The 26,015-nt window shown below is 38.2% G+C and overlaps 1 protein-coding gene across 1 annotated transcript; it reads right to left on the bottom strand.

Annotated features, from left to right (window-relative positions):
* Positions 1-12,668: 12,668 nt before the first annotated feature.
* Positions 12,669-13,679, bottom strand: LOC136255044 (E3 SUMO-protein ligase ZBED1-like). Its single transcript, XM_066047764.1, has one exon. It carries the CDS (start codon positions 13,677-13,679, stop codon positions 12,669-12,671), a length of 1,011 nt encoding a protein of 336 aa, XP_065903836.1.
* Between the last annotated feature and the right edge of the window lie 12,336 nt (positions 13,680-26,015).

Genomic DNA, 26,015 nt, shown 5'->3' with positions numbered 1-26,015 from the left:
CAGTAGGTTTCCTTGGTTATCCAGTGACTGTTCTTTTATATTACAAAGGTACTATGTAACTGCTTCATTTGTTAAGACTTGTAAGTTTTCCAGCAGCAGACACTAGAATCGCGTGTATTTGTATGGCTTCTCATAGTGTAGCGCTTACTGTACAGTGAACAATAAGCCATTGCCACTAAACAGCCACATGGATAACGTAGAAAACCATTATATAATCCGTTTATGTACAAACTATTGCTGTATAAATATCGGTAGTGATATCGGTTCTCCTACTGTTCTGTACCGATACCAATATTGGTTAAAAATGCTCTATCGGTGGCCGATATTTTGGCCGATCCGATTATCGGTACAGCTCTAAACTTATTATGTAGTTACAATAACATTATATCATTGACAATTCAATAACCTTTTATCTTTACTTGTAGTAGTCAACATGAAAAGGATGCTGTCCACAGTTAGATGGCCTCTTTGAAAAGGTGAAGCTACTTCTTCACAGCAATAATGGACTAAAATGATTTCTCAATATACACATAGATATGGCACTATACTGTTACATACAAATACAGTATCCTGTGCACAGCTATGTTGATTAGTGTAGTTGTATAAAGGCACTTTAGTTATTATTATTATGCAATATAATAGTATTATTATAGTGAAAAAGTGGTCTCAATTATCATCAATGATTTCTGTATACGGAAATATTCTTTAAATTGCTTTGCATAATTGTAGGCATTCAATACATGTAGCCACAATAGAAACTGTCAATGAATATTTTGGGAAGTCTACCATATTATGAGTGCATGAGTGCAAGTTCCTAAATAAAGCAGTTATATTGTTGAATGTCTACCTATTACTGAGTAGAATCAATTACAAATATCTTGAATTACAAGAAAAACCTTGAAATATCTTTTTTACTTTCTTTCCATTGAAAGTCTCTTCACACAAAAATGGTGCAATACAACAAATGTTTATAACTCACCTTTACAAATCATTTTCAACTTCTGTTTTTTTGATATACAAACATCTTAGTTCATAGGCTATATGCAGTTAAATGTTACATCTGTAGAAGGTAGCTTACTAACAGCTGCATGTGCAGCATCTTGTAGATATATAGCAAGACAACATGCACATGATCTGAGTGTACACTATACACACTAGAAGTCAACTTCACTCAAAAATACAGCCTATATACAAAACTAGAAATTGCATTGTTGAATTGCAGTAACTAAGTTTTTCAACATGACAATTTCCTCATAAATTTGCCAATATAACCCTGGCACAAAATAACAATGCATGATTATGATTATGATAATTGGAAAGGCAGCATAATAATTATTGTTAAATCTAATGAAAGAAGTAAGTAAAGATAGGGAGAAGTACTAACATGTAACTAGTAAAACCCTGACACAAAACAAAGATTTTTAAACTCCTCTTGCTTCGGTAATACAATGATAGCAAGGTTTTTGTATTTTTTAGAACCTTTAAGCAGTCTGTACTTTTTATAATTTGACATTTTACGCCTGTATGTTTAATGTATAATTAGGCTTGCAAGAACACATGGAATTCTTGCAGATCTGGTCACATATTGATGCCTGCATGTATATATGCTTATTTCATGAGTATCAAAATTGTTATGAGAATTTTTTACAGTGGCATGCCCAGCATTAATGAATCCCAAGAATGGTGAGGTTTACATCAACAATAAACAAGAAAAAACTGTATTTGTTTGTGATCAGGGTTTTGAGTTAGTAGGAGATGGCACTGTGGGTTGTGTGAATGGAGGTTGGAGTTCCTCTCTCAAACATACACATTAAGATGCTTTATGATTGGTATGTGCAGTTGTGCACATCCCTGAACCAATTCAAATTACTTCACAATTACTGCCAAGCAGTAAAATTCATAACTTCTATTCAATCGACTTCCTCAACGATGGAATTCTCTTCCCCCTATAAACACTGATTTATACGTCAACATGATCAAGTCAGTGGTTTACAAACACCTTTGGCAGGGCGTACTGAGGGAGGTTTCCAGGGGTTTCAGGAAACCCCTTTGGATTTTACACACCACTTGAAACATTAAGAAATTGAAACTTCAGGTTTCCAGAATTTGGAATCTATCATGGAAAAGGACGCATTTAAAACTTTTATCTTAGTTAAATAATAGTTTGAACTTGATAGCAACGCTTATAGCATTGTTCCGAACGAGGTTCCGAATTATGATTTTGGTGAAAAGATCGTGATACTCTAATAGAGCAGTCAGGTAATATAAACTATAAACTACTCTAATATAACAGTCCCTTAACTGTAGTGGAAACCCCTTTCAAAATTCCTGCATATCCCCTGTTTGGAACAAATTCACAGAACACTTTAACCCACAAAACTCATGCACCTATCATTTCCTTGCCCTTGCTATAATTACCGCAACATATACATATACAGGTCCATATACAGTTCAGTCCATATCCATTAACTCACACCCAAGTTGATATTCATGTAAAAAAGTCAATTGCTCTGTCACAATTTGAAAACACAATTATTATATATATGAATACTCTTTTTGTCTGCAACACAACACAACACAATGTCAATAAAACAAAACACTTCTATGCCAGTTCTTGAAAATACCATATTTTGATTGAATTGATTTATAACTTGATTACTCAGCAATAATTACCTCTTACAAATTGTCTACATGCATCAGCTGGCTTCAGCAGTTAATTAATCACAATGTGATCAAGTACTGTAACTCAAATATGAGTATACCTTTATACTGTATGCACATTACAGGTTGTACTATTATACTATTGAAGTTACAGTACATCCTATACAGTTCATTGCACCATAAACTTTAATATCAGTAAAGTACTGTGAAAAGTTAACTCACAAATACATGATTACATAGATCATTAATTTGGTCAGGAAATAATAGAACCACAATCAGCCATTTGTCTCAAACTGGTATTGTTCACTTGTCAACTGCCATCCAATGATAGTGGTTGTTTTGGTAGATGTGCATGGTAGGGGTGCGCTTCACACATCATACCAATTATGTACTTCTTTCATTATACGGAGACTGTGGAAACACACACAACAGCAATAGCATGTCTATTTTATACATGGCTAGTATTGGACAGTTAGTCGCTTTATTCTTTGTATTCAGATGTACATGTGTACATACACTTGCAGCAGTTAAATCCAAAGAGGATTATGACTCTATGTCAGAAAGTCTAAAGAACTGTTTTGACAGCATCAACTTTGAAGCCTCAGGGATTTCTAAACCGTTCTACCTGCAATAATCCTAATGAAATCCTGAATTAGTCTTGGAATGGAAGAGCTACACTAGGAATGGACTCAAGTCTCTCCCTTCAATGTCTGTGCATTTCCTACCCTGATAGAATTATTCCCATAATCCCACACCATTTTTAAAATTGTTTTCAGTTTGTTTATTTTATTATTCAGTATAATTAATGCTATCCCACTAAGGACCTGTGAGAAGGCTTAAAGCCAAAATTATCATTTGTATAACAATGCATTTGGTTTGCAACAAATACTCTGTCTTCTAATCTGAGGGGCTGGTCTTTGTGAGGGGACTGAGATTTATTCTACCGGCTACATGTCCATACACATGGCACATCCATTCATAATGCTTTTCAATTAATATCTTCTGTTCTGTTCTTTACTACCACGTTTGGAAAAATTCGCAATATTAAAATTCGCAACATTTTGTACAACGTAACCTTTTTGTTTGTCGCGTGATAGTGTTACGTAGGGTCCTCGTGACGAAGCGTGAACATTTATTTTGAGCTACTTTCAGCGGAAGAAAACTTTTCCTAATCCTCATGGACCTTTATCTACTGTAATAATATTTCTCCTGTCGCCATTGAATCCGCTAATTCTGAGGTTCGTGAAGCTTATGCTAGTCAGGCCAGTGGCTGTTCGGCGAAGAGTATAAATATATATATATAGGAAGGGAAAAAGGCCCCGTGTCTATTCAGATACGCAGAGCTGAAATGGGCAAGTTTACGTGCAGGGTTGGTCCGACTGAAGCAGCGAAGCGGTTCACGAATAAATTGGGGTTTACCATCAACGAAAGTACAATGAGATCTGAGATCAATAAAGAAGGATTACTTGGATAAGCGATATGATAAAAGACTACGAGAGGAAGATGATAAAATTTTCCGATACATTAAAGAGTTCTCGAAATCTCACAACCTACCGCCTGAGCTACACAATGACTCCATCACAGCGAACACAGACCTCGGTAAGGCTGAGTTATTCAACCAGTACTTCCATTCAATATTCTCTCAGAGTAATTTTAATCTACCCGATACTTCGAATCTACCAGTCCCTGGTAAATGCTTGGACTCGATCCACTTCACAGTACGAGAAGTTCTAGAGGCCTTAAATAACCTGGATCCCAACAAGGCCAGTGGTATAGACAACATTCCTCCAACTGTTTTAAAACATTGTGCCTTTGCTCTTGCCATACCTATTCACCACCTTTTCATGACTAGCATTACCAGTGGAACCATACCATCTGAATGGAAGTTGCACAAAATTACAGCTGTACCAAAGTCTGGTGACAAAACCTCAGTTAAAAACTATCGTCCCATTTCACTTCTTTGCATTACATCCAAAGTTTTAGAAAGACTAATTTATGATAAGATAATTAACTCAGTTTCTAATTGTATCACACAATATCAATTTGGGTTCCAAAAGAATTCTTCAACCTTACACCAACTACTTATCTATTTTAACCAGCTAATAACATCAAAAGATGAAATAGATACTATATACATTGATTTTCGAAAAGCTTTCGATAGTGTGCCGCATAATGTACTCCTAGTTAAACTTTGGAACATGGGAATCACTGGCACCCTATGGAATTGGTTTAGTTTCTATCTACACAACAGAACCCAGTGTGTTTCTGTGGGCAACCACCTATCCGGCACTTTACTTGTTATCTCCGTCGTGCCACAGGGGAGTATTCTGGGTCCTTTGCTCTTTTTAATATTTATCAATGACCTCCCATCAATTGTCACATCAGATCTATTTGAGTTTGCTGACGATACAAAATTATTCATACAAATCACATCAACATTAGACATTGAGCATCTCCAAGAAGACATCAATTCATTATTCAACTGGTCCATCAACAACTTTCTCTCATTTAATCTTTCAAAGTTTGTGTTTATGAGCTACCATCGCAAATTCAACTCTACATATCATGTCAACGGTCATTCAATTGATGAATCCTCCAGCTGTAAAGACCTTGGGATTATTTTTACTAATTCGCTAACATGGCAAGCACACTATGAAATGATTTCTTCTAATGCCTATAAATCTCTTGGCTTATTGCGTAGGGTCTTCAAGGACTCCAATTGTCCCCAGGCCAGAAAATCTTTGTATATCACTCTAGTTAGATCAAAACTACTGTATTGTTCCCCACTGTGGAGGCCATACCTGTTAAAAGACATTGAATCACTTGAGAAAGTCCAACGAAGAGCCACTAAATTCATATTATCAAACTATCAATCAGACTATAAAACAAGGCTAATACTGGTATGTTGCCACTAATGTACATTTACAAAATTGCCGACATATTATTCTTCATCAAATCCATCAAAAATCCATCAGACAAATTTGACATCTTGCCAACTTTACTACAGGTTCAACAAGATCTGCTGGCACAAAGTTATACCCCAAGACAGCTCATATCAACCCTATCATGAACTCATATTTTTATCGTTTACCAAGATTATGGAACTCTTTACCAATAATTGACCTATCTCAATCACTAGATGTAATCAAACCAAAGTTGAAAGCATTTTTATGGAATCATTTTTTAGTTAACTTTGATAATACCCCCTGTACTTTTCATTACCTGTGTCCTTGTACCCGCTGCTCCAAGACTCCTGCACCAACCAATTATAATTATTTGTAATTATTATATATGTATGCATGTATAGTTTTTGTAGTTAAGTAATTAGTGCTCTAGGCTACCAGTGCAGGACACTGGTAGTCCTTCAGAATTGTATGTCTCTGTAATCACTATAGCCTCTATTGTATGTAATTCCAATTCTGTAAAGCAATTATTAAATTAAAAATTAAATATTAAATATTAAAATACAATCTCTGAGTTATCAGTTTAAAAAGAGGAAGGCCACTCGGCCTGGGGAGAAGCTTGACGAAGCAGTGTAGGAATACAAACTGAAGCTCAGAGATCATGGGTGTGCCATAAACACCACAGTTGTTATTGCTGTGGCAAGAGGTTTGGGAACAGTATTGGAGCGAACAAGACTTGCTAAATATGGTGGACCTGCTACATTATCTATGATTATTTGCAACAACATTTTCAAAATAATTTCTCACCTAGCTGACATTCCATGCACCTATCATTTTTGTTGTAGATGTACAAACTGCCATAATTTAGAAATAACTAGTAATTTCTCAGTGATATAAGTCTAGCTAACTCTTATTTGTAATTAATTAGTTTTGTAATTAAGTAATTAGTTTCATAATTAAGTAATTAGTTTTGTAATTAAGTAGTTTCCTGGCTGCCAGCACAAGTTGTTGGCAGACCATCAATACATACTTGTATTGTAATAATAATTATCAATACGTTGGGCTAAATCCTTGTTGAAAAGGATGGATTTTACTAAACGAAGAGCCACAACAAAGAGCAATCCACCCCAAGATGATTTGGAAGAGGTCAAGTATTCCTTTCTTACTGAAGTAGTGGAAACTGTTGATATGAATGATATTCTGCCAGAGCTCATACTCAATTGGGACCAGACTGGTATCAATCTGGTTCCAACTGCTCTTTGGATGATGAATAAAAGAGGAAGGAAAAGAATTGCAATTGAAGGCTACCAAGATAAGCGACAGATTACAGCTGTCATGTGCGGTAGCCTTGTGGGGGAACTCCTGCCAATGCAGCTGATTTATGCTGGTAAAACAAGTTATTGCCATCCTGCTTATCAGTTTCCACAAGATTGGCTGGTTTCTCATACAGAAAATCTTTGGGCCAATGAATTTTTTTGTACACCATACTCTTTTGAGGTCTGCACAACAATCAATAATAATAATCACCATGCTAAAATATATAGACGAGGTGATAGTTCCTTTTGTATGGAAAAAAAGAGAAACACTTGGACTAGATGAAAATTATCTGGCATTAGCTGTCTCGGCCACTTTAAAGGATAGCTAACAAAGAAAGTAACTGATGCACTACAGAAGAAAACTAATCCATTCTGTATTAATCCCAACTGCATACACTAGGCTTCTACAGCCAATGGACATCTCTGTCAATAAATTTGTGAAATCATTTCTACGAAGCAAGCTTTCAGAGTGATATTCTGATGAACTGACTGAACTGTTTATTAATGATGAAGAGATGATTGTCGACCTTTCAACTGCAAGGATGAAATGTATGGGAGGGAAGTGGATTGTAGAGATGTTTGAGTACTTGCAAGATAATTCGCAGATAATTGTACATGGCTTCAGGCATGCCAGAGTATTCGATACTCTAGGAATTCTGGATGATGATGAGTTACCAGATTACATGAATGATGAGGATTCTGACATAGTATTGATGAAGACAGTGATGAAGACATTTTTAGATACAGTGGGAAGTTCCCTAACTGAATCTGCTGTTTACACAGCTTCTGAATCTGATAGTGATGATGGTGATACATCAGCTGGTCCGATTCTGATATCAGATTCTGAAGACGAGGATTGACCACACAGAAGTTTGATATAAACAATTTGATCATTTTTACACAAAATGCAATCATGTATACAGTATACTGCTATTATAATTGATGTCAGTGGTATGTTATACTGCCATGGCTGATATGGTTAAGTATGTAACTGTTGTAGACGGTTCTTGTGATGCCACACTCTCTTCAGCTTCAAAAGTTCCTTTGCTTTCCCACAAAATTTCATTTTACATGGAATTTCTAGTCCCCCTTGTGCCAAGTCAGACGAATACTGTCGTCATCCAGTTACTGTGGCCATAATGTCTCTGCCTCTCAGGATAAACATACTACAAAGCCTGGAAATTTCTTGGGAAGGTGACCAACTATCACACCTGAACCATGCTTTTTTACTGCCACAGCGTATCAATCTACCACGTTGCTAGGTTCCCTTCACAAAGCAGCTCTTCTCCCAAAACTGTTGTCCACACCGTTCCGTAGACATGATAGCCTCTGATGCACAAGGAAACAACGGATTCCATTTTCACGGGGACGCTCACATGTTCTTAATATTCGCAAAAACTAAATTGTTATGAGCAATTTATTATCGCTAATTTGCCATGTTGCGACATTAAGTGTCGCATTATTTTATTTTCGCATGGTATTCTGTCTGTGAGTAATACCCGCTGTACGGTACATGATCTCACACAATTTTTTTATTCAACAGATTCAACAAACATAGTGCACTACTAATAGAATAATTGCATACATGAAGTGTACATGGCTGTCCTAAAAATATTACACCATTATGTCATCACTACTACACTCATGCATCAAGCTCTACCAACAGTAGGACTACTGCACCCAATCACACTAAAATCAATGCTCGTAACACATCCTTAAATGACTAACCGGTTTACTATTCCAACTTTTTACATTATTGTAAACTTGGACAACTATATGTAGGCTTTCACCTGGTCATCCCCAAATTCCTGATTTCCCCCCAAACAAAAAATCCTAGAATAAATACTGTTCAGTCCTAATTATCGCCTGTGACAATAGGTTCAGTTGATTTTCACTGCAAACTATGGATAACCATTAAACTGGCAAACCATTAAATTTCTTGTGTAAATTAACAGTTAGATACATGTGCTTATCAGTTACTTCAGACTACCACTATCACATGAGTCCAAGGGCCTTTAGACTCTGAGAAAAATCCAGTCAATATTTGGAAATCCTGAAATCTGGAAGTACTTAAAAATTAATTTTGCTTCACAAACTCAATTACCAAGTTGGACATGCAATCAGCCACATAGAGTAAGTCTTCTTGAGTCACAAATCGTTACTAAAGTCATGATGAAGGACTCAACAAAGAAAATTGCTGTGAGCAAGGCTTCCAGTTGAACCAGTGGCCGGATAATTGCCTGATAAATGTATACAAAGTACACAAGTGTCTCTGTTAAGGTTCCTATGGTCCCCTCAGACTGCGTCAGCCACCCTCCCTGCGTGTTTCTTACACAAGTAGTAGAGAAATACTTAAATATTGGGACTCTTGTACACAATTTTGCTTTTTCCGTGAGCATTGGCAACCCCTCGCGTGAGGTTGATGGCTATTTACAATACTAGTGTCGTCTTTTGTAACATTTTGTTAGTTATATAGCATATTATTGTTTGTGCTTGTCAGAGCATTCGGTATATACACAAACATAATAACAAGTGGTCCACGTGTGCCTAGGATGAACACTTTTATAGGATGACTTGTTGTCGTAGTACTCTGTGTTAGGGGTCATAAAGGTTTAGGCTTTTCAGGCCAAAATATAACCCTAAAACCAGCGCCTTGTTGCCGGGGTATAATCAAGCCCAAGAGTGCTTTCAGTACAACTTGAAATGCTTCCTAAAAGTTGCTACCAAGATTTATTATTTTTATTTAGTGGACTTTTTAACTGACTATAACTGCCTTACTGAGTGATGCCTTCAGACAAGCATAACACAACAACAGCTAAGGCTATGGGCTTAATTGTTTCACTGTATACAGCACATAAAATGCATGCTTCATGGACTTACCTGTGTCCTCCTTTGTGTCCAAATTATCTTGCTAACAGCAGTAGGTGTCAATTTGCAGTAGCTCTGCATGATGGCTTCCCTACGTTTGACAGGAATTGTCCAAGTTTTCTGTTGTGGCTGGATTGAGTGTGGAGGTCCTTCTTTATTTGTAACACAGTGTAATGGACTGGACATACATAGCTGAAAGCGAAGAGTGATGACCACTTTGCTATTTCAGTAATTGATAGTTGCGGTGTGCATTCAGACAAAAACAATAATAATCCTAGCACCATTCTTTCCATTTTAATTCAGTATGCATCCACCTAGTCTGGTACAGCCACCCCTTAGCTAGAAAGGGTGGCAGTGCCAAACTAGGGTTCACCAGCAACAATGTTACAGGAAACAAGTATAACTAAAAATTGATGGTCACTGGTACCACCCTAAAGCTTTCAGCAGGCTTGTTGAGTACAAACGCACCTATTATATGTCTGCCAATATCACTTTAGTACACACAACCAATTAACTGGTTAACTGCCAGTTATTGGCAACCAGTTTACCGTTTTTGAATTGTGTTATCAGTAGTGATGTGCAATATGTGACCCAGTCTGAGAAAACCGGTCTTATCGCCCATGTCAGCATATTCGATTTTTCACCCAGGACACACAGCTACATGAATAAACTATCTAATTCCACATTTAAAATCAGCTGGACTTGAGTGGTCTGCTTTTGCTGGCTGCTTTTCCCAAGCCCAGTGGCGATCCGTACGTGTGGTGTGGGGCTTTACTGGAGCTCTGGTCAGCCTGGGAATCACTGTATGTAGCTGTACAGCTCTGTGGTGTTGAATAAGTACCTCTGCTGTGAATTTCCTTTCATTTTAGCCAGTTTTGAGACCTCAGTGGCTCAAAACTTGGCCTAATTCATCCCTTGGCCTTCCTTTTCAATTTTTGAACACCATCTTGCCCGCCTTCCAGGGCCCTCGCCTCCCACCCAATTTTCAGCTCGCCTGATACAGTCAACCTCGGTTTAAAAACTATCTAAAATGGCGGAAAACTTAGTTGTTGGCTACTTGCACAGTGGATGCTCTGGAAGGTAAGGAATTGGTGTAAAACGTGTGAAAATTTGGTACACATAGCTTCAACCATTGGTGAGCTACAACACACTAAATACTTAAAACCGGCATTTCTCGATACTTTCAAATAGGCGATAAGCCCGGATTTGTCAGACTGGGTCACATATATTGATAATATCGTGTATCGTGATATTTTGTACATCGTGATTAAAAAATATATCGTGATATTATAATGACACATAATGCTGTGGTACTTTTACACAAAGTTTACTAAAAAATGATGTTTTGAGGTTACGGGATACCCTCAAGTTCCGGAAATAATAATTAACCACACGTAAAATATTCTTATGTATTTTTTGCACATGATTTACCTCATGCTCTACTACATGGAAGAAGATGGCGAACGCGTTTGGTTGTAAAGTAATTGTTTTCACTTATATTTTACAAATAGTTTCGCAAATGTGTGTGTGTGTGTGTGTGTGTGTGTGTGTGTGTGTGTGTGTGTGTGTGTGTGTGTCTGTATAGACCATTTGGATTAATCAGTGTGCAAGGAGATAAGGCTTAGTTATCATTATTCCTAAATCTGGGTGTATCAGTTCTAGGCCTGTGACCTGGACAATGAAATCACAACCGATTATTGGGCACTCATAACCGATTGATTAACCAATTAATTGGCAGATAATTTACTTTTGATACAAAACCATTGAATTGCAAAAAGCCTTAACCTTGTTTATACCACACAGACTAAAAACAGTAACATTTGCTATACAGTTGTAACAATTTAATCAAGAAATGCATTTGACGTATTTACACTTTCGTAATGTTCTCTTGTAATCTTGGTTTAGTCGATAAAGGTTTTCATGAAGAAAAATTAACTGTTCCGCATACTGTGGTGTTAAGCAAGATCTTTGTTGAGAAATGACGTTTCCACTAATGCTAAATAGGCTTTCTGATGGTACTGATGTTGCCACAATGCAGAGAGTTTGCCTAGCCAATTTGCAAAGTGTGGGATAAATAGATTTATGGTCTCTCCACCAGCGTATAGGCTTGCCATCTAGATCAATTTGTGGCTCAATCCTATACTTAACAACTTCAACACAAGCCGGTTCATGTATTGACATAGTTGTACTCCTGTCAGAGCCATTGCTACCAAATTTTTTACCTAGCACTTTTTTCAATGGATGTACTTTTTCTTTTTCTTAGGTGGGACCTCCACAGCAAGTGAAGAATTTTCTACATCTGATATTTCAACAACTTCACAGTCATCTGTAGAATCAGCATTAGCAGTGGTTAGAGTGACATTTATCTTGATGAGTTCACAAACTTCATTTTCTACATGTTTAATAACACCATCCATCGTAGCTCTGCTTAAATGTGCGAGGGATTTAAATCGTGGGTCTAAGAATGAAGCAGTATTCATAAGAAGAACTAAAGATGGTTCCAAGTATCTTTGATTTTAATCCTCATCAACAGCTGCCTTGACTGATTGTATTGCTCTAGAATCACCATCCTTTTGTTCAGCCTTTTCTTTTAAATCAGCTAAAATTGGTCCAACACATGATAACGTGGGATATTGCTGACCACTAAGTATTTCTGTGGTATCTTTAAATGGTTCAAGAAAATGATACAAATCCTCTAGTATATGCCACTCAGTTGCAGAGGGTTCCAAATAGTGTAGCTCTCTTCTTGCATGAAAAATAGCCACAAGAGGTTCCAGCTGTTCAATAACTCTACTAATCATTGCATAATTATGTAGAATTCCATCTCGTGCATACATCCTAATTAAAACAACACTTTTAAATCTATACATATTTGCAATGGTTTATTGCAAACAATAATAAAAATTAACAAATACTTAATTTATTTAACCTGTATTAGCTCATGTTGAGAAGGGCCTAGCTGTTTCTGCTTGCTCTTTAAAGCCTCAGAATCAAGCCTTGACTTGTGGAAATGTGTAACTATTTTCTTTTCCCGAGCTAAGGCTGTGTGTACCTCTTGAACATCCAAGCCATCCTGTACAGCTAGGTTTAAACTGTGTCCAGCACAAGGAATTGCTGGCAACAACAAACAATCAATCACAGCATTCCTAACATTCTGGACATTGTCTGTTGTAACAGCAACCACTTCCTTTTCAATGCCTATATTCCATTCTTTAGTGCACTCCGTTAAAATGTCAGCGATATTCATAACTGTATGCCTGCCAGGAAAATTACGTGTGACAAGATTTCTGTGATGCATCACAAATTGGTTATCGATAAAGTGGACATTCATTGATATGTAACCATCACCAGATCGAGATGTCCACATGTCTGTCATCATTCCAAGATAAGACACACCATCCATTTCTTGGCAAATACTCTGTTTGGTTCTACAATACATCTTTTCAATCACAGCATCCATAGTACGGCAACATGGAACAACATATCGAGGCTCTGCTACCTCCATTAGGTTTAGAAACCCATCACCATCAACAGTGCTGACTGGCCTCAGGTCTCTAACAATAAATTCTGCGACAGATTCTGTTAGCATCTTAGTTCTGGCCGAATTAGGAGGCAGCTTTTCAACAGTCCGTGACCCTCCATGTACTTTTTCTATGAAACGATTCATAGTGACGCTTGGCTGCCCCACTCCACTAGGCTCGTGACTCAATAATTCACTGCATTCGATTGGGTGCATTGCTCGCAGATGGTTCCACAGATTTGTTGTACCACCACAGTTTGATATTTCTGTTTTACACAGTGTACACGTCGGCTTTGTACCGGCACTAGATTTTACCTTGCCAGTTGTGGCGTTTACTTTGTATCCAAAGTAAGTCCACACTGGTGCTACCTTTCCTGGAGGAGTCTTCAACTCAATACCACTGCTCGCCATTATTAAAAACTATCGAGAAACTGTAGAAACTTGGAGAACAAAGCCAGGAAATGGTGCTGAGTAGCTAACATGTGTAAATCACGTGATCTGTGAATTAATCACCGATAGTGTCAGTTATTATGATAATCAATCGGCCATCGTAACAATCGGTTGATAATTGATTAAATTGACATCGATTCACAGGCCTAATCCATTCTAGAACTGTTACTAGATCCAATAAAATATGAAATTGTGTCTTGAAACTTATATGAAATATCTTAGATAGATTATAGTAAATTTGAGTCAATCCTCCAAATGTTAAGATCTTTTTTGAAATTGGAGAGAATTGTTAATTTTCAATAGCCTTATAACATCTGGTTTCATTGGCAAATAAGTAGAGAAGAAAGGAAGATCATTTATTTAAATAAAGAACACAAGGGACCTAGCACTTTTCCCTGCAGAATACTAAAAGAAAGCCTAAATATTCATCTTAACACATTGTATACGGTGCAACAGAACCATAGCCATAAATTTCCAGCAATACCAATTTTCTTCAATTTAAAAGAAGCTGATTATGGGATACAGTACACTATCAAAAGTCTTCCAAAAATTCATCAGTTTTTTGAGGGGTATTGCCTACTCGATGTTATAGACAGTAAACTACAGTAGCTACATATCTATCAGCCTAAATTGAGCCCATGGTAGTGGCTCATAATAGAGATCGGCAAGATAAATATTAAACTCTCTACTAAGACACACGTTAAAAGCACCCTTCAGGCTTTACATTTATTTCAAAAATGTTTCAGACCTTTCTCTAGTAACCATGGTAGTGGTTCATAATAGGAATAGACAAGTAAAAGTTTAAAACTCTCTAATAAAATGTATGCCAAAGCAGCTTTCCAAGCTTTAGATTTATTTCAAAAACGTTCTGGACCTTTCTCTAGTAATGATGTGAATACCAATAAAGTAGTATACATCAGGGAAGTGGATTTTGGATGCTTTCAAAATTTTCTGAATAGCCCTTCCTGCTTGTGCATCTACAGAAATAGAAATTAGCATTAAAATTGAGTGATGTACTTTAAACATTACTATCCAGTTGGAATTAAAATCTTCAGGTTCGCAAAGTTATAAATATTGTTACAAGCAGTATAGCAATTTAAAATGCCATTTGCAGCACAATGCTTGGAACTAAAATGCTTCAAGACTAAGAGTTATTGATCAATATTTCCTACTGAAATCCAATTTCAAACATTTCAGACCTTCTTCCGAGACCCTATACCCTTGTCTGCCCATGCATACCTATATATACCCTGCATTAACTCATGTATACCCATGAATTTCCTGAAACCTCTGGAAATCCCCCCGGTACACCCCTGCATGAATACCCATGTTTACCTGTGTTTACCCATGTATACCTGTGCAATGTCATGTGTACTACATTTACAGTGCCAGCTAATTTATGCAAAAGATGTTTGGTAAGAACACAAGGTTGGATATACATGATGTGATGTTTACCATGTGTACCATGTTTACTCAATGATAATTATTATAGATACAGTATTCTGAGCCTCATATGGTGCCAAGGTGTGAACATTCCTTCGAAGCTTAATTCAACTAGCAAGGTGCTCCATCTCCTGAACAAAGCTGTCTTCGTTGGTAAGCCAATCTTTTAACTCCCGGATCGACTTGGCCTTCAAAGAAAGTTCTGGAAGAATGGCAAGCATACCTGGTGGCAAGTATATAAAAGCACCTCGGGGTAGGGAGCATTGTAGTGCAGAAAGACTGTACTCTCTTACAGTGGTAGTCGACAGTGGTCCTCAGAAGGAAGTCGCACCACTGTGTGGTGGTATGAAACATTGCAAGCTGAACTTGATAATATTAGGTGTGAGTACGCTTTAGTTGGATTCTGCCATTATTGACTTCAAGACAATCACACTTCTTTGTGGTGATGGAATCACTCACGCTGAGATCTCTGTAGCTATAAGGGTTTTGAATTCTACTAACCCTTGAGTTGGTAAGACAGTCAGATCGGTAACCCAACTACATGGATCTGGAGTTGCAGCAAACCATGGGTGGGCTGTGCACACAGTTAACCCACACTTGATATTGACAGTGGGATTAGGTGAACCTCTATAATGCAACCAATCTGTGTACACACTCACACTGTATTTTGATCTCTTGCTCCAGGCCCCACCTGGTGGCTGAGTTACCCCTAAATGTTGAGTAGAGGAGCTGGTGTACCATGCGAGCTACAAATGTGGTACAGTAGGTCTTTGCTTTGCTACGGATCGTGCATTTGATGAGGTGATCCTCTTCCTCCTCTCAGAAAACCACACTACGGCGGCATCATCGTCATAGCTGTGGTTCCTTGTTGTAAGTTCGATGGGCTTGGCTTTATCACTGTGAATCATCACCTCTGTTTTGTAGCACCTATAATCATGATCTCCTTTAGTTGGTCAGCTGGGATATCAGTGGGAACATCCAGCAACCCACTCCGCCATCATGTCTGCAATCACAAAGTCACAGTGATAGCAGCAATACATGGCTATTGATTCAGAAGCTTGCCTGGAATATCCCATTCTAGAAGTCAAGTAGGGATGGACAATTATTCAATTATCGTGATAATCGCGATTATTTCATTGGAAATATTCGACATTGTGTACTTTTCGTTGACTAGTGATAATTGAAATCAGTGCAATAATCGTGATAGCCAGAGAAACATTTGAAAATTTTCAGTGTAATTTTACTGATTAATTGACAATTCATGATGTGTTTAGTGTTTTTCATTACAAAAGTTAAATGGACAATAATCATGATAATCATTGTACAATAATCATATAGCAAAATATCAATATCGCCCATCATTAAAGTCAAGCTGTTGTCTACTGCAGCTGCACTGTACTATGCCCTGTTACACTGTAGCTTTGCAGTAGGTTCAGTTTTGCACTTCCGATCCATATCAGTGTGTTTGATTGCATTGACTGCAGAAAGCTTGAAGATGTCAGATGGCACTGTGTTGACAGTATTTGTCCATGATGTTGGTCCCCATCCAGCGCCTTCATTACCAAGCAGGCACACCGACCTTTTCATGAGCCAGCCTGGCTCCAATTAATCTGCTTTCCACCATCAAATTTGCTCCTTATGTGCATCCAGCTTTGAGCAAGTTGTGGTAAAATTACCTATGATGTAATAATTATGGTTTTATTGAATGCTAATACTACAGTAGTTACAAATGCTTTGTACCAGGTGCTTTTGAAACAAGTCAGCTGATGGCATGCTGGTTGTCACAGATCATTTGTTGGTCTATCTCTGTGGTGGTGGTCGGTGTGTCATCCAGGCCTACATTGTCAGTGGCATCAACCCATGCCTCATGCCTGCACTTGTGTAGTGATGACATCATTGAGATCTAGGTAAGAGACTGTCACTTGTACTCATAACATTATTTTGTACTTGATGTGATGTCACTACTTGTTTCATGGGTGGTTTCCTCTTCAGTGGTGGCCCCTTCTGATGTGTCATTATTGAGCTGTTGTTGCTGTTGTTGAACAGATTTGCAGAAATCTGACCTGCAATTTGTGTGACAACCAAAGCAGTGCAAAGGACTGTTTAACAGGCCTTGCCGGAGTTTTTGGACAGCTTGTACTTGATTAGCCTCTTGACTCTGCATTAAAATTGCACTGCGAGCTGTTTTGGTGAGTTTTTTCTCATTGTTTCAGTAAACTTACTGCACTCCTATACCCTAGTAGGAAGGTTTGTCGTGAACTAAATTTTCTGCATTGTTGTCCAGAAGCACTTCACTGCATGGTTAGCACATTCCAGTTTTTTGATGAAGTAGCTATATGGTACCCTGGAGACAAGAGCTGGATAAACTGAGTTGTCACCATCTCCAATGAAGTATACACGTGTAGCGGAGGCCATGCTGCTCTTCAGATTGAAAAATCTGGTCACAATGATGTCAGTCTCCATGGCTGATGATGACTGATCCCAGTTGAGGAAGCAGTCGTGTGGAGAAACAGTGTCCCCAGTTGTATTGTAGCAAACTGAACAATATTTGTTTCTGACTCCCATATAATTATAGTATCTACCCAGTCTCTCCTTGCCGATTATGATGCCTACGCCAGATTTAGCATTGTAGGAATGTTTGTGGGACTGTTTACTCCAGCCACTGTCCATGATCACAGTAATCGCTTGGTGGTAATGTCCCTTGGAGATAGCAATGGCCTTCTCTTCTTCTTCAGCTTGTTTCATTGATACCTTGAGAAGATCCCGCCACCATTCTCCAATGTTTTCTCAGTGGGTATGAATGCTTTCTTTGACAAGGAAAGTACGGTACAAACCGGAGACAAGTTAAATGTGTTTTGCGTAGCTGCACATCTCGGTTCGCGATAGAAGAAACCGCTTAGTGTGTAAGTTAATTCATGCATACATTATCTGTGGTACAAGCAAGAGCCTGTGTGATATGTGTGATTCTCACAGAAAAAAATAGAAAAAAAACATAAGTGTGCACGCAGTAGCCATAAAGGTTACGCGTTTAAACGCAAATGCAACATGCACACGCAAAACACATTTAACTTGTCTCCGGTTTGTACTGTACATGTACGCCAAGTACTGCCATTGATTCAGTAAGTGTTGCATGTCCTCCCCCAGTTGCCATCTGTCCCCACACTCAGCCAAATTGCACTCCCAGTAATGGCCACCATTGATGCCCTGAACTCTTGATGATGTGGAGAACTGGAATTCCTTATTACATCCAACACAGGGAGAAGTCAGAATGAAACAGAGCCCTTCACGATTCTGCTCACCAACAAGTAAAATGGCCTCCTTACCGGACACAGCATTAACGGCACACAGATGGCAAGTGGCAGAATGCTCACTGATAACTTGTAGATGTTCTTGCAGCTTATTAAGGTTAATAATTCTACTACCATTGTGTACTAGTAAATTTGTATCGTTGTTCTTTGCTGTGGGCCTTCTTCTTCGCGTATTTTTTCCCTACAAGCATGGGACTCTCTTGACTTTTTGGTGTTTCCCATACTAAATATTAATTGTATGTTATGTTGTAATGCTAAGTTTGCAGTTTACCTGAATCCCAGAGCAGCTGATAAACACTTATTAACACTACTAAACAGCAGCAGGGTATGGTAACAGAACAAGTAGTCAGCACAAAGAACAAGCTAATAGTATAATTGTAGCTGTGTGGTTTGTATTTCCTACAAAATGATAATTTGCATGCACGAGGATACTGTTCCTCTACAATGTATTTTTTGCTGCCAAAAATAAGGATAGTCGATCAAGCTTGCTTTATTTTGATGACTTTACACAGTAGTTGAACATATGTTTGAGGGTTTATCGTAGAGTTTTATTGCGATTTTACTACCATTGCTTGAGGAAAAAGTTTACAAAATTGTGGTAAGCAATTAGTACAGATCACAACAGCGTTTCATTGTCCAAGTTATTTTAGAGATGTGGTGCTATCATAATTTGCTCGATAGGACCTAGCTATTATATTTTTCAAGTGTTTAAACACTGAGTGAGCATTGTGGCAGTCATTTTGAGGGAAATTTTTGGTGGCTAGTCTCATCAACTTCAACAATGCATAGCAAGTTGTGAGCTGAATAAACAAGCTGTTTAATCCATCAAGGAAGAAATACAGATGTAGTGAGTATATATAAGGCTGAACATTAGGCTACATTAAGTGAAAGTTGCTTTTTAGTCCATATATCTCACTTCCGTATCCTGTGAAACGCTATAACCTGTAATCTTAAGGCAGTATTGTAAAACTTTTTCCAGTTTTCACTGTACAATAGACCATTCTTTACTCTCCATAGAAACCGAATTTCAAAGCGCTAGCAGAAGTAATTAGCTCGTTATGTCGAAAAGTGTAAAACCGCAAATAAATCAATTATCATCAAAATGAAACTATTATCGACTGTCCGATACATTTCCATAGATCTATTATCGACTGGTTTAGAAACTTTCTAGTCTAACTTTCTGTGGAATTCATGGATTCCCTAAAGATTTTTACATAATGTGGGGATATCCTTGGGGAGAAAATTACTCGGGTTTGGCTTTGTTGTGCTGTTCTATCATTCTGTAATTACGTTACGGGTTTTTGCAGTTGGTGAAAAACCACCAAACTGTTTGTAATAACTGGGTATCTAGGATCTATGACTAGTAGAAAATATATTACAAGAAATACTTTCTAACACTTACCTGTAAAGAAAGCCACATGTTTTGCTCTTTGTTTAATCCATATACTACTAATCTCATAATATTACTGTTTACGTTACACATGCTGCAATAGTGTCGATACAACTGTCTGTGCAACTGTACGGTCCAACAATGCTAAGATGATCTTGAGGTACTGGGCCCTTCAGGGCTCGGATGATGATAATCCCCTTTTCCCCTAGTAATAGTTTTCCTCCTGTAGCTAGCTGTAGTTTATGTAGTTGTAACAGTTGTTTGTAATTGTAACCTGTGCTCATTAAGTTTCCGTAAAAAAAAAAAAAAATAGTGTCGATAATAGATATGCATCAATGATTGTTCGCTTATGCTAGTATTAACTACATCAGCACCTGATTTTTAGAAGCAGCATAACATCAATTGTTTCTATAATTCCTAACCAAACTTAAAATTCCTAATTTTCCTTATCCTTGTAGCTATATAGTATCACCCTAAAGGGTGTGTATATTTTAATTTAAAAAACAATAATAATACAGTACAGCTTTCAGGTAACGTCGCGAGTATACACATGCGAGTAGTGCTTGTGTCTTCGCGCAAGATCATTCTTTTGCAATGTACAGTACAAGACCTGTGAAAGATCGCGTGGATAAGCACTATCCATGCGAGAAGCTCGCCACGCATGAGAACGCTCGCCACTGAATTTAGTAACTGTGACCGGATCTTCAAGAATCCCATATACTTGTGCAAGCCTACAGTAGCTACAGTAGCTATTATTTTACAGCCAGTAGAATTCAATAAACGCAGGGTTAATTTGCAGGACACAATGAGTGGAATGTTTACAGGATGCAATGGGTGGAATGTTTACAAATTAAATAGAAAAATTTTTTTGTTAATTTTAAAACGCTTGTTTTCCAATGAAGTAAAGTGATAATTCCAAAATCCTTGGTAGCATCGTGATCCCCAAAGCAAGAGGAGTTCCAATATCGTTGTTTCGTGTCAGTACACCAAAGGAGACGGAAGATATGAGCGTTGCTTTAATTTAATTAAATTATTAATTAGCAAAGCTCACCAGGGGCAACACGCTAATGTGCATTACAAATCACAAATTATTTAGCTTATCTACAATGTTCTTAAAAGTGTCAAGGTTAATTGTGTCAATGTTATCAATTTTCAGGTTATTCCAATCAATAATTGTTTTTGGCAGAAAAGAATACTTGTATAAATCAATTCTGGATTGTAGCTGTGCAAATTTGAGGGGATTATTGGCACGAGTTAGTCTGCCTTGCATTGGATGATCAGTTCACTGTCACTTACTGTATTTCTCACGTTTTCGCCTTCGCCGGTTCGCCCTAGTCGTAGGACAGGCCTGGAAGACAAAACTTACCCAGCAATGGATTCGCTTGTTCATGGAGATTCCGATGGTCCAACTTGCATCTTGGTAGAGGACTGCATTCATAAGTCATGATCATTTTATAAAGCGCCTGTAGCTTATTGTCACTGTATACAAAGCGATTTTTGCTGTTGCCACTTTGTAGCACTGTAACTTCGAAAGTTTTTGGCTTATAGAGGGTGGGGACTATTCTACGGAACGGAACGGAATGATGGACTAAACTACGGAACGGAACGCTTCCTCAAATTGAAGTTTGCAACTTACCATTGCTGAAACTGCCCTTACGAGTTATCAGTGGCACCTCCAGTGGGTGATTAAACATAAGATAAAAAGAATTAAAGGATCGATTGTGGGTTCTTGTTGATTGTCATCAGCGGCGGCGGAAGTAGTTGATATGAGGGGGGGCTGGGCTGACCCAGACTTATTTCTATAGTTTGGTAAGGTGAGACCAAAAAAAAAAAAAAAAAAAAAAAAAAAAGGTCGCAACCAACTGACAAGAGCTTTCCACCTCACCAGCTACCATTCCTAGCTGATAAACTACATAAAAATCCTTTCATAGCTCGCTACACACTGACTACTTTATTAGAGTGACTGCTCTATTAGAGTATCTCGATCTTTATCACGGTTTTCAGCCCCACTCCAAGAAAGATAAATAATTTCGGTGTGATATCATTCTGAGGGGGGGCTAAGCCCCCCCTCAGCAGACCGAGGGGGGCCTTTAGCCCCCTAGCCCCCCCCTTTCCGCCGCCTATGGTTGTCATTAGTAATGAAGTATTAATTGTGGGATGAGCTGTATCAGTGATGTTCATCCTTGGTTCATCTACGGATATACCAAGGAGGGCACTTTATGTGAGCTGGTTTGCTCATTTTGACTTTAGAAAACAGTCTGGGCCGCCTTTTCAAGTCATATGTCAGTGTACAAATAAAGCAAGCAGGAAGACACTGGTAACAGGAAAGAGCCAGCTGAATTAAAACTTGAAGAATTTTGTGCAGTGTGAGAGGAGCAAATATTTTGGCAGATCGCAAAGGGCTATATTCTGCGAAAATCACTGAATTGTATGCATGGAGTTATTAACAGCCGGTGCAGTGGACTAATGCTGTATTCAATAGTGAACTGATTTTTTCTGTTGCACAAATTCAAGGATGTGTCTGACTGCTAGCCTTGAATCAGGCTAAATGCCAAAACTCCAAGATCGACCAAATCTCAATTATAAGCCTAGCTATGCATGTGAAACCATGCCCATAGCCACCAGGCAAATGTGATTTGGACCAAGATGTGTGTGTAATTTCAATCTAATCAAAAACAGCCAAGCTGTAAAAAAAGGTGCGGCCCCCATAAAGGCCATGGTGAAAAAAGATGCGAAATCCAAGGTGGCGGCCAAGAAATGGCTGTGATGGTAGGTTAATGGTTACATTTTAATAACAACAATTCAGGTGAATTTGGTGCCAAGACCAAGCGGCACAAAATTCACCTGAATTGCCGTTATTTAAATGTAACCATTAACCTACCATCACAGCCATTTCTTGGCCGCCACCTTGGATTTCGCATCTTTTTTCACCATGGCCTTTATGGGGGCCGCACCTTTTTTTACAGCTTGGCTGTTTTTGATTAGATATCACTTCTTTTTGTATTTGTATACTGCAAAGCCGGCCTATGGCTGGCTTTGGGGCTTTTTTAACCCATGTGTTTTTTTCTTTACCACAGGAAGAAGAAAAGAACTTAAAGAAGAATTTTAGTACTTCAATTATTTTTGATTTTATTAGTAATTATACAAATTATATACATATATTTATTACATGCTCATTATTCCCCACAGGATTTTTTTGCAGCTGATCTCTCTACTGGGTGACTTGAAATGTAGCTGATCTATATACAGGATGGTTTCTTTGTAGCTGAACTCTCTGTAACAGGTGATTTGTTTGCAGCTAAACTCTCTACATGGTGGTGTCTTTATAGCCGAACTCTCTACATGATGGTTTCTTTGTAGCTGAACTCTCTATAAGGTGACTTCGTCTAGCTGAACTCTCTACAGGGTGATTTTTTTGTAGCTGAACTCTCTGCAGGGTGATTTGTTTGCAGCTGAACTCTCTACATGATGGTTTCTTTGTAGCTGAGCTCTCTACAAGGTGACTTCGTCCAGTTGATCTCTCTACGGGGTGATTTGTTTCTAGCTGAACTCTCTACAGGTGAATTGTTTGCAGCTAAACTCTCTACATGGTGGTTTCTTTGTAGCTGAACTCTCTACAAGGTAACTTCTTCTCTACAGGGTGATTTGTTGTAGTTGAATTCTCTACTAGGTGGTTTGTATGAGGCTGAACTCTCTACATGGTGGTTTCTTTGTAGCTGAACTCTCTACAGAGTGATTTGTTTGCAGCTGAACTCTCTACATGATGGTTTCTTTGTAGCTGAACACTCTACAAGGTGACTTCTTCTAGCATGATCTTTCTACAGGGTGAATTGTTGTAGCTGAACTATCTACAAGGTAACTTCTTCTAGCTGATCTCTATACAGGGTGATTTGTTTGTAGTTGAATTCTGTACAGGTGGTTTCTTGTAGCTGAACTCTGTACATGATGGTTTCTTTGTAGCTAAACTCTTTACAAGGTGACTTCTTCTAGCTGAACTCTCTACGGGGTAATTTCTTTGTAGCTGAACTCTCTATATGATGGTTTCTTTGTAAATGAACTCTCTACAAGGTGAATTCTTCTACCTGATCTCTCTACAGGGTGATTTGTTTGTAACTGAACTCTGTACAAGTGCGTTTTTGTAGGTGATCTCACTGTAGGTTGATTTGTTTGTAGCTGAACTCACTAAAGGGTGATTTTGCTTGTAGCTGAACTCCTTGCATTGTATCTAGTTTCTAGCTGATCTCTCTACAGGGTGATTTGTTTGTAGCTGATCTCTCTACAAGTTGATTTGTGTGTAGCTGATCTCTCTGCAGGTTGATTAATTTGCAGCCGATCTCTCTACAAGGTAATTTGTTTGTAGCTGAACTGTCTATAAAGTGATTTATTTGTAGCTGATCTCTCTGCAGGTTGATTTGTTTTAGTTGAACTCTCTACAGGGTGATTTACTTGTAGCTGAACTCCTTACATTGTGTGTAGTTTCTAGCTGATCTCTCTACAGGGTGATTTGTTTGTAGCTGATCTCTCTACAAGTTGATTTGTGTGTAGCTGATCTTTCTACTGGTTGATTTGTTTGTATCCGATCTCTCTACAGGGTAATTTGTTTGTAGCTGAACTCTGTACAAGGTGCTTTTTTGTAGGTGATCTCACTGCAGGTTGATTTGTTTGTAGCTGAACTCACTAAAGGGTGATTTGCTTGTAGCTGAACTCCTTACATTGTGTTCAGTTTCTAGCTGATCTCTCTGCAGACAGAGTGATTTGTTTGTAGCTGAACTCTCTATAAGGTGATTTATTTGTAGCTGAATTCCTTACATTGTGTGTAGTTTCTAGCTGATCTCTCTACAGGGTGATTTGTTTGTAATTGATCTCTCTACAAGTTGATTTGTGTGTAGCTGATCTCTCTGCAGGTTGATTTGTTTGTAGCCGATCTCTCTATAGGGTAATTTGTTTGTAGCTGAACTCTCTATAAGGTGATTTGTTTGTAGTTGATCTCTCTGCAGGTTGATTTGTTTTAGCTGAACTCTCTACAGGCTGATTTGTTTGTAGCCGATCTCTCTACAGGGTAATTTGTTTGTAGCTGAACTCTCTACAAGTTGATTTGTGTGTAGCTGATCTCTCTGCAGGTTGATTTGTTTTTAGCCGATCTCTCTACAGGGCAATTTGTTTGTAGCTGATCTCTCTACAGGGTGATTTTTTTGTAGCTGACCTCTCTTCAGGGTGATTTGTTTCTAGCTGATCTCTCTACAGGATGATTTTTGTAGCTGACTTCTCTTCAGGGTGATTTGTTTCTAGCTGATTGATCTACAGGTTGATTTGTTTGTAGATGAACTCTCTACAGGGTAATTTGCTTGTAGCTGAACTCCTTACTTTGTGTCTAGTTTGTAGCTGATCTCTACAGGGTGAGTTGTTTGTAGCTGAACTCCTTACATTGTGTGTAGTTTCTAGCTGATCTCTCTACAGGGTGATTTGTTTGTAGCTGATCTCTCTACAAGTTGATTTGTGTGTATATAGCTGATCTCTCTGCAGGTTAATTTGTTTGTAGCCGATCTCTCTACAGGTAATCTGTTTGTAGCTGAACTCTCTATAAGGTGATTTGTTTGTAGCTGATCTCTCTACAGGTTGATTTGTTTTAGCTGAACTCTCTACAGGGTGATTGCTTGTAGCTGAACTCCTTAGATTGTGTCTAGTTTCTAGCTGATGTCTCTACAGGGTGATTTTTTGTAGCTGAACTCTCTTCAGGGTGGTTTGTTTCTAGCTGATCTCTCTACAGGTAGATTTGTGTTGATTTGTTCATTGCTGATCGCTCTAAAGGTAATTGATTTGTTGCAGTTGAACACCCTGCAAAGTGTTTTGTTTGTAGCTGATCACTCTAAAGGGTAATTTGTTTGTAGCTGAACTCTCTCCACAGTGACTTGTGTGTAGCGGAATTCTGTGTAACTGAATTCTCTAGAGAGTGACTTAATTGTAGCTGAATTCTCTACACAGTGCATGACTTGTTTATAGCTGAACTTTCTTCAGTGTGACTTGTAATGTTCTGAATCTCTATAGTGGTATATTTGCTTAACTCTCCACATGGTGACTGTCTTCTTGCTGAACTGTCTATAAGATTAACTGTTTGCAGCTGAACTCCTTACAGAATAACTTGTGATGTAATAAAAT

This window comes from Dysidea avara, chromosome 5 (genome assembly GCF_963678975.1).
Source record: "Dysidea avara chromosome 5, odDysAvar1.4, whole genome shotgun sequence".
NCBI lineage: Eukaryota > Metazoa > Porifera > Demospongiae > Dictyoceratida > Dysideidae > Dysidea > Dysidea avara.
The sequence above is the reverse complement of the archived record's forward strand: the minus strand, read 5'-3'. Positions and strand labels throughout refer to the sequence as shown.